We start from the raw sequence: 12,705 nt of genomic DNA, 5'->3' as shown, positions 1-12,705 counted from the left end.
TGATGCTGACAAAGGTTTTCTCTGGGCCACAGAAGCCAGATTTTCAGAAAGAGCATGCACTGTTCTTAGCAATAGAATAGTACCAAAAAAAAAAGACATTTGCCATTCAGATGTGGCAAACCCCTGCCCTCCCACTGAGGAAACCATGTAGTTACCATGCTAGAATGGACAGTTGCTTGTTCAATGTATCTTGCAATGCCGGTAACAAATGCATTTCTGTCTTCAAAATTAGTGTTGAAATTTGGCTGGAAGGAAAAAGAAAACCATCACGTGGAGGTCAGCACCACAGGTCATGTGTCCTGCAGCTGCGCAGCACCCACCTGGTAGAGCAGTGAGGATGGTGGGGGCTCGATGCAGGGCTGCTGGTCAGGCAGAGGCAGCTCTTCCAAGAGGTCCACATTAGACAGTGCGTCCTCCAGCGTCACCTGGGCTGCCATCCTGGCCTAGGACCAAACACAAAGCCCCCTGTGCTGTGAGGAAGGGCATGCAGTCCCTCCAGGGTGGGGTACTTAGGGTCCTGCTCCCCTGTGCCTTCTTCTTAGGGAGCTGGGGATGGCAGAGGCATCTTAGACTGTCCCTGGGGCCTGGCGTCTCTCTCAGGCCTCATCAACAGGGGAGTCACAACACAGCTGCTGCTGGTCGTGATATAGGGCACAAGGGCCAACACACGTTCATGGCTTCCTGCCACCCTCCCACCTCCAGGCCATCATCCTGGAGGGCTCTCCGCGAGGGTCTGACCACCCCTTCACTGAGCTGGGGGCAGGAACAGTTCCTCCCGTACTATGTCTGTCCTCAGGAGGCCAGCACAGCCTCCGATGGGCAACAGCGCTTCCAACCAATGACACTTCCCAGGGGCGTCCTCCGAGCAGGGCCACACGCTCGGGATGAAGATGCACAAAGCCAGTGCCCTGACTCCACGAATACAGGACAGCCTGCCGGGCCCAATAAGGTGAGGGCCTATGGCCAAGGAAAGGAAAAAGGGAGAGGGCTACTGGCAGAGGACTGAGAGCCTGAACTCTCACTGCCATACAGGAGCACAGAAAAGGAGACGGACTTCATCTGATACATCTGTGCTGGTTCCAGAAGGGAGGCGTCAACATACTCCAGCTTGCCTCCCGCTGAATGTTGCTGTGATCCTTCATGGGCCTCAGGGAGCAACTCTAACTCCAGATGGACATGTGAAGCAGCCCTGACCCCAGCAGGATACGTGGGGCAGCTACATGGTCAGCTATGTTCATTCTGAGATTGGAAATGACAGCAGGCAGGCTGGGCAAGAACACTGAAAGAAAAGGAAGAGGTAGCCAGCTGCTCCACTTCACGCTGGGCACCAGACAGGCATGGGTGCGGAAGCATTTGGTGAGGCAGGTTTCCAAAGCCTCAGCATGCTGGTCAGAGGACCAAAAAGGGAACCCCAGGGCACTGGAAAGCCCCAGGGACAATGTGGAGAGGAAGAAGCGTGGAAGAGCAAGCCCACAAAGTTGGTCAGAAATGTCATCAGGCTCACCCTCAAGCTGCACATGCGTGGATCTGATCCTCACATCCCAAGCCCTGAGACCAGAGCTAGGTCCCAGACGGCCACAGGAGGCACACCCAGGACAGATCCAAAGGGCACTGCTGAGCTCCAAAGACAGGTGTGACACTGCACCATAGTCCAGAGAGGACAGGTCAGAACTGTCGCCTAAATCAAAGCGGGCTGTTTGCCAGCTAAAACAAAAACAACATTTCCTAGGATTTCAACAAGACCCAGAGTCTCATACTATAATATCCAAAATGTCCAGCTGCAATTCGAACTACTCAGTAAAGAACCAGTAACATCAGCTCCTACGGGAAAAGATGAGCAACAGACACCAATGCCAAATAATACAGATGCTACAAGTATCTACCAGACTTAAAGTACCTACTATAAAAATGCTCTAAACAAACATGGCACTCCTGAACTGAACAAAAAAACTGAAAGGCACAAATAAATAAATAAATAACTGAATGGAAATTTAGAACTAAAAAATACACCATCAAAAATATCTACAAACAATAAATGCTGGAGAGGATGTGGAGAAGAGGGAACTCTCTTGCACTGTTGGTGGGAATGTAAATTGATACAGCTACTATGAAAAAGAATATGGGGAATCCTTAAAAAACTAGGAATAAAACTACTATATGGCCAAGCGATCCCACTACCGGGCATATACCCTGAGAAAATCATAATTTAAAAGGACACTTGTACCCCAATATTCACAGCAGCACTATTTACAATAGCTAGGACATGCAAGCAGCCTAGATGTCCCTCGACAGATGAATGGATAAAGAAGCCGTGGTATGTACACACAATGGAATATTACTCAGCCATAAAAAGGAACAAATATGAATCAGTTGAACTGAGGGAGATGAGCCTAGAACCTATTATACAGAGTGAAGTAAGTCAGAAAAACAAATCATCATATATTAACACATATATATGGAATCTAGAAAAATGGTACTGATGAACCTATTTGGAGGGCAAGAATAGAGACACAGACATAGAGAACAGACTTGTGGAGATAGAGGGAAAGGACAGGGTGGAACAAACTGAGAGAAGAGCCCTGCCGTATATACACTACCGCGTACAGAGGCAGCTGGCGGGAAGCAGCTATACAGCACAGGCAGCTCCGCTGGGTGCTCCGTGATGACTTGGAGTGCTGCGGTGGGGGTGGGGGGTGGCAGCTCAAGCAGGAAGGCATGCATGTATACACGTGGCTGATTCATGACGTTGTATTCCAGAAACCAATACAACACTGCAAAGCAATTACCCTCCAATTAAACATAAACTTAAAAAATACAATACTGAAATTTAATGAACTCCCCACATGAGCTTAAAACCAAAGGAAGGATTCAGTGAATTTGAAGACAGAGCAACAGAAATAAGCTAATTTGAATGACAGAGGGGAAAAAAAGATTGAAAAAAATGAAGAACCTTGAGGACCTCTGGAACAAGAGAAAACTATCTAACACTGTCTCATAAAAATACAAGAACAAGCTGGATCAACAGTTGAAAACACGACTAAAAACTGCAAATGTGACCCTTTGCAAATGTGTCTGCTGATTCAAGAAGCTCAGCAGACCCCAAACAAGACAAACCTAAAGAAATCCCTACCCAGACAGATCACAGTCACACTGCTGAAAAATAAAGACAATGAAAAAGTATCTTAAAAATAGCCTGAACAAAGTGGTTCATGACCTGGAGAACAATAATTTGTGAGAAATAAATTTCCATTGTTTATAAGCCAAAAAGAGAGAGATGGACAGGGAGGGATCTAAGAGGACTTAAATAATAAAATGCAGACCTAAACCCAAACATATCAATAATTAGGTTTATCAAAGTAAGTTGAAACACACCAATTAAAGACAGAGATTTTCAGAATGGATTTAAAAACTCCTGAACCAAGCCTATGCCAGCTGTAAGAAACTCATTTCAGACATAATGACACAGGTAGCTGACAGTAAACAGGGAAAAGAGAAACCAAGCAAGACTAGTCAAAGGAAGCTGGACTACTCAAGTGTCAGAGAGAGCTGGCTTCCAGGCAGGAAATGCCCAGGGATAAAGAGGGGGGTGCACAACGGAAGATCATTCAGAGAGGAAACAACCACGCTCAGTGTGAATGACTAACACAAGAGGGTCAAACCAGGCAAACGCAGGCAGCTCCGAAAGGAGAAGTAACTCCGCCCTGGAGACGGCGACAGCTCTCAGCCAGCAACGAGAGATCGGCGGGACGGGGAGGACAGACGCCAAGGGAGCCGAGGCCTGAACTCCTCCCCCAGCCCGACAACAGCACAAGGTCCACTCTGCGTGGTTCTCACCATCCACGTTAATGGTAAACATAGCAGTTGTTTTTCACAGCAATGAAAAAATCTCCCTTTCATTACCAACTTCCTTCTGTCATCACAGCTTCCTATTCCACACACTCAAGAAAGGAGTGCATCCAGGACTGGGGTGCACAGAGCCAAGTCTTCCTCCTGGTCACTGCCCTGCGGAGCCAGTGCAGGGGCCCCAGCGGGGCCCATACAGGGCACCTCAAGGCAGACAGCCTCCAAGGAGCCAGGCTGCCCAACAAGGTCCCTGTGGTCCCACAGGGCTGCCTGGCCTTACCTCTGTGCCTCTCACCTCCACAGGTCAAGCCAACCAGCCAGGAACAACCACGCAGCCCACATGACCAGTTGCCCTAGCTTTCCGCTCAGTGCCCATGGGGCCCGCCTCCTCCCCACCCTCTGCCCAGGACAGGGCCGGAGCACCCAGTGACAGAAGAGGTGGTGCCAGAGAGCTGCAGAAAGGCTCCGTGACACACTTGGGTCACGCCCTAGGAAAAATGTCAAGTGTTCAACTTATTTCAGATCAGTGTTTAAGGACACTTTTGTTTGCTGTGGTTTATGTGTACAATGGAATATTATTTGGTCTTAATGAGGAAGGAAATCCTGACACATGCAAGAACACGAATGAGCCCGGAAGTCATGCTTACTGAAACAAGCCAGTCACAAATGGAAGAGCACTGCACGACCCCACTCAGAGGAGGGAGCCAAACTCAGCGAGGAAGTGGAACAGCGGCTACCCCGGGGCTGGAGAAGAGGAGACTGGGGAATTGCTGTCTCATGGGCACAGGGTTCCAGTGAGGGAAGACAGGAAAAGTTCTGGAGATGGACGGTGGTGATGTTTAAAGTGGCAAATTTTATGTTCTGCATATTTTACTACAATTAAAAATTAGGATAAAAAATTATCAATATTTATGGCAGATAAATCAGAAAATAAAGAAAAAGTAAAGGAAATTATCCATAAGCCTCTGATCCCTCACAGAAACAAGATGATATGTTATTCTGCAAGCTGCTTTTCCCTTCCGACTTCCATAAAAACACTGAAGTTGTTGAACATTCTCTCACAGCATCCTTTAATCTTTGTGTGAACTACCAGTCAAGGCTCTCTTATCACACACAGAGGCTCTTTCCTAATTGCTTCATTTTCTTCTCTGTGCTTTCCGACCATGAACACACCCTACAAACATCCAATTAATTCCAGGGCCACGGGCGCCTCCACGACTCCCCAGCCTGTGCTTCTTCCACAAAGAAGAAGCGGGTGTCTGCCTCATCCGTTAAGGAAACCTGGAACTGTCAGTTCTGAATTCAAGTCCCCAGTCTCCATCTCACCGCTTTGACACCTCACAATTTCACCTCAAGATTCCGTTTAAATCCATTTACTTTTCTCCATTTCTAGCAGCCACTCCCTTGTCAGGGGTGGCCCACTGCCCCAGGAGTAAAATCCACACTCCCTGTCCCAGCTCCAGCCACCCCAAATCCAGAATCTTGCCAGCCTCACCCCCTTCAGCCCACTGGGGCTTCCTCTCAGCACAACACAGGGGCCTTGTGTGCCTGGCCACCCACCGCACGGCCCTGGGACAGAGCCTCAACTACACCTCAAGGACTGACACACCTTTGCAGTGTCAAAAGCCACAGTGCCAAAGCCCAAGAGTGTAACAAAAATAACACATCTGGAACACACTCAAAACCTCCCCTGCTGCCACGCAGGACTTCACAGTTTAACAACTCGATGACATTTCTGTCTCCCTGGGCTCAGCTCCCTCCACGGCTTGGGGCCTGGTCACAGCAGGATGGCATGCGCCCACAGGCACAGAGGGAAGGTCTTGGGAGGACATGGTGAGAAGGCGGCCGTCTGCAAGTCAAGGGGAGGCACCTCGGAGGGAACCAGCCCTGCTCACACCTTGATCTCAGACTTCTAGCCTCCAGATCTAGGAGAGAATACTTTTCTATGGCCTAAGCTGCTTGCCAGCAAAGGTCCGTCTAGTCAAGGCTATGGTTTTTCCAGTAGTCATGTATGGATGTGAGAGCTGGACTATAAAGAAAGCTGAGCATCAAAGAATTGATGCTTTTGAACTGTGGTGTTGGAGAAAGACTCTTGAGAGTCCCTTGGACTGCAAGGATATCAAACCAATCAATCCTAAAGGAAATCAGTCCTGAATATTCATTGGAAGGACTGATGTTGAAGCTGAAACTCCGATACTTTGGCCACCTGATGCAGAGAGCTGACTCATTTCAAAAGACCCTGATGCTGGGAAAGATTGAAGGCGGGAGGAGAAAGGGACGACAGAGGACGAGATGGCTGGATGGCATCACCGACTCAATGGACACGGGTTTGGGTAGGCTGCAGGAGTTGGTGATGGACAGGGAGGCCTGGTGTGCTGCGGTTCATGGGGTCGCAAAGGGTCAGACACGACTGAGCGCCTGAAGTGAACTGAAAGCTGCCTGGGGTGTGGTTTTGTTCCAGTTGGGCTTCTCAGGTGGCGCTAGTGGTAAAAACACAAAAAACAAAACTCGCTTGCCACACAGGAGACATAAGAGATGGGGGTGACCCCTAGGTCGGGAAGATCCCACTCCAGTACTCTTGCCTGGAGAATCCCACAGACAGGAGAACCTGGCGGGCTACAGTCCATAGGGTCACAAAGAGCTGGACACGACTGAAGCAACTTAGCACACACACAGCCTGAGCAGACTAACACAGCTAAGACTGAGTTGAGCAGAACTGCCCAGACAGGGCGCCTACCCCCTCGTGCTGACTGGCCGCTAAAACCACCCTCGAGCTGGCATTTTTCTGATACATACATACTTGATGCACAAAAAGCAGACTGCTGGGAGCAAAACAAAGACTTCCAGACCTACCAGGGCCTCGGTTTCACAGTCCAGCATCAGCACCCCCCGTCTGTGAACCGCCCCTCCCACCCCCAGCTCGCCCCCCACCCATCGCATCCTTCCTTCCCATGGGGGTGAAAGCAACGGAGCAAACAGACATTGTCCAGGGTTTCTGTCCTCAACAACATAAAAGCCAGGCATTTTTCTTCCTTGATTGATTTTTCAACAGCAGTTTTCAACCCTGTTTTTGATTCCTATAGTTTGCCAAGTTATAAAAATGAATTTAAATATGTTGGGGGAACTGTCTTTTAACAAGCTATTAACTTATTTTGTAAGTTTAAGTTTTTAAAACAAAGATTTCAGCTGCGACTCCCCTAACAGTCCAGGGGTTAAGACTCTGTGCCTCCCACTGGTGGGGCACAGGTTCACCCCAGTCAGAAAAATAAGATCTTGCATTTGGCCAGAAAAGAAAAGACATGCTGATTTCACGGTGCTGCTGTTTGAGTGTCCCTGACTCGGGGAGCTCTGGGGCTTAGGGGACACCCGGCTCTGGACAACTCAGTATCCTCCCCATGGGTAGGATGGGAGAGCGCAGAGCCAGAACCGCGAGCTGGTAAACATCTACTTCTGCTTTATTGACTATGCCAGAGTCTTTGACTGTGTGGATCACAATAAACTGTGGAAAATTCTGAAAGAGATGGGAATACCAGACCACCTGACCAGCCTCTTGAGAAATGTGTATGCAGGTCAGGAAGCAACCGTTAGAACCGGACATGGAACACCACACTGGTTTCAAATAGGAAAAGGAGTACGTCAAGGCTGTGTATTGTCACCCTGCTTATTTAACTTCTATGCAGAGTACATCATGAGAAATGCTGGACTGGAAGAAACACAAGCTGGAATCAAAATTGCCAGGAGAAATATCAGTCACCTCAGATATGCAGATGACACCACCCTTAGGCAGAAAGTGAAGAGGAACTAAAAAGCCTCTTGATGAAAGTGAAAGCAGAGAGTGAAAAAGTTGGTTTAAACCTCAACATTCCTAAAACGAAGATCATGGCATCTGGTCCCATCACTTCATGGGAAATAGATGGGGAAACAGTGGAAACAGTGTCAGACTTTATTTTTTCGGGCTCCAGAATCACTGCAGATGGTTACTGCAGCCATGAAATTAAAAGACACTTACTCCTTGGAAGAAAAGTTATGACCAACCTAGATAGCATATTCAAAAGCAGAGACATTACTTTGCTGACTAAGGTCCATCTAGTCAAGGCTACGGTTTTTCCTGTGGTCATGTATGGATATGAGAATTGGACTGTGAAGAAGGCTGAGCACCGAAGAATTGATGCTTTTCAACTGTGGTGTTGGAGAAGACTCTTGAGTCCCTTGGACTGCAAGGAGATCCAAACAGCCCTGGGATTTCTTTGGAAGGAATGATGCTAAAGCTGAAACTCCAGTACTTTGGCCACCTCATGCGAAGAGCTGACTCATTGGAAAAGACTCTGATGCTGGGAGGGATTGGGGGCAGGAGGAGAAGGGGACGACCGAGGATGAGATGGCTGGATAGCATCACTGACTCGATAGATGTGAGTCTGAGTGAACTCTGGGAGTTAGTGATGGACAGGGAGGCCTGGCGCGCTGCGATTCATGGGTTCGCAAAGAGTCGGACACGACTGAGCGACTGAACTGAACTGGAACCTCATGCACACTGCACCACCACCCGCCCTGCTTGTTCAGTTATTGGAATGTCCTGGGCTCCCACAGTTGGGCCCTCGCACTCGGACAGTGGGCCTACACTCATGAGCTCAAGAAGAGGACAGTGGGCAAGGTTACCGGCAAGGCCGAGGTCCAGGATGCTATTCTGTGACACCTTACAACACTTGGAGCCAGTGAGACTCAACTGCTTCCTCCTGCTGCACTCCCTGCCCCTGCCTTCGGGTGAGGGGCCCCTAGGGCCCAGGGGCCTCTTCTGACTCGGCAGACACACCTTCTTGCACCTAAACTCAGGCTCAGCTCTGTGCAGGGCAGGGTTTAAAATCTTACCTCCATAAGACGACCGTCCCTCTCCTGCCATGCCATGGACCAGTGCGTGGAGCTGCACCAACCCCACTCTCCCAGGACCAGCACCACAAGTACTTCTGGCAAGGCTTACAAGCAGAGCCAGCTAGTGACCCTTCCTCCAGTCCCTCCCCTGGACTTGGAATCTACAAATGACCAGAACTAGGGCCCAATGGAGGTGCCCTAGGAACCTCAGATGGCCACCACACGTAGGCATCAGATGACTCCAAGTGGGACCAGGAGACCCCAAATAGGGGCAAGCAGCCTCAAGTAGGCAGGAGGCCAAGGTTCCTGGTGCCAGGCGAGAAACCACCTGGCTGCTGACCCTCACATGGTACTGTCCGCCCCTCAGCCTAGCTTACCCTGCATCCTCTTAACTAGTCATCCTCACAGTCACCCTTAAGGTGGGGTCATCATGCTCTGACAGCTGAGCAGAGAAAAGCACGGAGCCCACAGCCACAGGTCAGGGACAGAGTCAGTGTGACCTCAGCAGCAGCGATTTTCACAGGCATGATATCAGTGGTAGAGGAGCCAGCCAGGTCTGAGGGCAGGAAAGGGGCAGCAAGAGCCCAAACCCCCAACCAGCAGTTGGGGCCGAGCGGGCAGTGTTGGGGACGGGCACAGGGAGGTGCTAAAAGGACTTCTGTGACTCGCAGCAGCCACCACACACTTGAAAACCAGGAACAGCAGATAACAGAACTTGTGTTGTTTAGTAAGTTTGGTTTGACTATTTCCCCTGTCTCTGGACAGCATGAGAGTAGGTGGGCAGGAAGAAAGGGAAGCCTCCTCTGTTTGCAGGCAGTAACAGACAACGAACCCTTCCCCATATAACTCAACACTTTTTAAAAAGAGCACTTAGGCTAGGCTGCAGAGCACTAATTGAAATTAAAGGGGAGAGACTAGTTTTCAACCTGGTAGCAAGGGTGGCACCAAAATATTAAAAGGAAAAGAGAAACAAAGTGTGTGCGTGTTTCCAATAAGCCACCGTGCCGGAGAGGACACAGGCTTCCCCATCAGAACACGGGCTGCAGAGACAAGACGGAACCAAGGAGCAAGACTGAGACAGACGCCTCACGAGAGGGACTCTAGAGGTGAGGCACAAGACAGCGCTGAGGCGGGGGAATGCCTGCCCACGGGCCAGGAGCTGGAGACCACGGCCCGTGCTGGTCCAGCCAGACAGGGCAGGGCAGGCAGGAGGCTGGGTCAGCCCCAGACACAGGGAGGGACGGCATCCAGCACAGACAGGGCCCAGGGTCAGACTCAAAGATAAGTGAGGCTGCATCCCAGCCGAACGCCAGGGAGCGGGTGCTTTGCATAGGCTTTAAAATAGAACTGCCAAGGCAGCTTGATGCCAAGGCTGCAAAACATGGTGAAAACAGGAGGGAAAATGCAGAACCGATGGTTCATGCCCATCTACACATCCTGCCTTGGGGCACCCCTGCCTGTGTGCCCTTGTGACCTGAGGCAAGAGGATGGTTTGGCTGGGAAGAGGGTCTCCCCAGCAGCTCCAAACCTGGACTTCTGAAATTTTACAACTGGACTTGTCAAACGGCACAGCATAACCAAACCACAGCAAACTACAAAATGTTTCTAATTGATTTTCTTCCTCTTCTATATACAAATAATGGTACTTCCCAGAAAATTACATCCAAATTTTTGTGCAGTCTGTTCACATGTAAAATAAATCATCTGAGGAAGAGAAGTATACTTTATTCAACTGTGCCTTTCTATCTTGCATTTTAAAACAATGTATTTTTCCAATTCCAGCTTCTTTCCCCAGATTAAGTGGGATGGGGATAAAGAATGGGGCTGCTATAATCCCTAGGCAAAAAACTTCATAATTAAAACACTAACATCATCTTCTGCCCAAGAAGAAGAGTATAGTAAATTTCTTTACTACTGAAGAAATTTAGTTGCACAAAATATTAACTTCCATTCTCAAAAGCAGCACTGGTCTCCTGCAATTACCTCAAAAGAATCACTGCATCAACAGAGAAACAAAAACCAAGTTTGCTTGAAAATCACAATAAGGTGAAGTCTAAGACAGAGCCCCCAGAGGAGTCTTGAGTCTGTCGGTCCTTAGGTCCTGACACTGCTCTCCTGCCCTTCATACTCAGTCCGCAGACCTTGGGACAGGGTCTTCTCAAGACAGAGCGGTCTCTCTGCCTCCTGAATGCTTTCTCCCCAGGTTTCCTGTCACTGCTCGACTCAGCCTGACTGGCCCCTTCCCAAGCTAGAGCACTCATACGCCACGCTCAAGCCTGCCATGCTCCTTTTTCATTCCTTTTAACTATGCAAGCAGTACTCTGACCCTGTGGCTCTCCTGCTGACATGCTTACAGTTGTGGGTTTCAAACCATGTGCCCTGGAATTCTGGGGAATCCCTTGCCCCACGATGGCAAGGGAGAGCAGCGCTGCATTTATCCATTTATGAGCTGGAATGCCACCTGAGATTTTATGAAAAACTAATCTGAGGCAAATATAAATCAATCAACAAAATGCGGGGCTGGGTGTACGATTCCACAGAATCAGGTCTCAATTGCTGAGATAAAGAGGGTGCTCGCAGCGTGCAGTGCCCACACCGGGCCCAGTCTGACGCCCTGGGCTGAGCTCCACCACCCCCGCCACCTCCAGTGGGCCCTTGGGGGGAAACGTTCTGCAGCTGCTGCGCCAGTACAGCCAGCACACAGGTGAGCCCCGTGAGACCAGCTCACTGCAGGGGATGAGGCTGGGACAGGGGGAGCTTGACTTCCTCAATGGTCTGGGACCCTCGTCCACCAATGCCTGACCATTTCTTTGTGATTGCGGTGGACTTCGTCTTTTACATAGACTCCAGTGCATGTTTAAGACACTAAGAAGATGCCAGTAGCAACTCAGCATGTTCTTTCTAGGATGGAGTAGAGCTTGGCAGTCTCTGGCACTGGGGGTGGTCACACCACAGAGAGGTGCCACCAAACTTCCAAGCAGGCTGGGGGCTTCCCGAAAGGAGAGCAAGCCCGCCTCAAGCCTGGAAACCATCCTGAGGGCCCGCCTGCCAGGTGCAGGGACATCCCCACTCACCATAGGGCAGGCCTGGCCCCACAAACGCGGACCTAGATGCTTCCTATCCAGGCTCCAGCCATCCCTCCATACTGGAAGGTGGCTCAACCTTGCTTACACAACCTCATAAATGCTCCCCAAGAACGCTGACCCAGTAGTCCTTCTGAACCTTCCCTTCATGTGAGCCATCTTGTTAATAACAGATTTTTACCTTCTAGATAAAAGTCTAAGATGACCACATCTGGGTAGAAAAGTCCAGTATAATCAGTCCTCCATATCTACAGATGCAAACCCTGGGGATACAGAGGACTGCCTGTATTCATGGTACAACTTCTATTTTATATAAATGACTGTGGATTTCAGTATCCACAGAAGTTTCTGCAATCAACCTTTGGTGGATACCAAGGGGTGTCTGTGTTTTCAGATGACTTTCTTGGCAGCACACCCCAAGAGGGGATTCTTTTTTTTCTTTAATTGAACGATAACTGCTTTACAATATTGTGTTGGTTTCTGCCATATATCAACACGAATTAGCCATAGATATACATATATCCCCTTCTTCCAAGAGGGGATTCTTAAATCCCATGAAGGTCTGTCTTCAAAGCTGCAGGAGATGATCCATCAACCCTACTTTTGGCCATTTACCCAAAGGAAACAAAATCACTAATATCGGGACTTCCCTGGTGGTCCAGTGACTAAGACCGCGCTCCCAATGCGGCGTGCCGGACTTCGATCCCTGGTCAGAGAACTAGATCCCACAGGCCGCAACTGAGGCCCAGGACAGACCGCAAAAAAAGATATCTGTACCCCATGTTCACTGTAGTATTATTGACAGTAGCCAAGATATATGTGATGCTAAGTGAAACAAGTTAGAGAAAGACAAACACCCTATGATCTTACTTGCCTGCGGAATCTTAAAAAGAAAACAAAGCTCATAGATAGA

General features: G+C 49.3%; 1 protein-coding gene across 1 annotated transcript in view; it reads right to left on the bottom strand.

Moving 5' to 3' along the window:
* Positions 1-12,705, bottom strand: part of CYFIP1 (cytoplasmic FMR1 interacting protein 1) — a 102,886-nt gene that overhangs the window by 71,904 nt on the left and 18,277 nt on the right. The window contains 2 exon segments of the mRNA XM_018065998.1: positions 156-245; positions 321-443. Coding sequence (XP_017921487.1) covers positions 156-245; positions 321-437 — 207 coding nt within the window. The 5' untranslated portion in view covers positions 438-443.

The sequence above is a fragment of the Capra hircus genome, chromosome 2 (genome assembly GCF_001704415.2).
Source record: "Capra hircus breed San Clemente chromosome 2, ASM170441v1, whole genome shotgun sequence".
Classification (NCBI taxonomy): Eukaryota; Metazoa; Chordata; class Mammalia; order Artiodactyla; family Bovidae; genus Capra; species Capra hircus.
The sequence above is the reverse complement of the archived record's forward strand: the minus strand, read 5'-3'. Positions and strand labels throughout refer to the sequence as shown.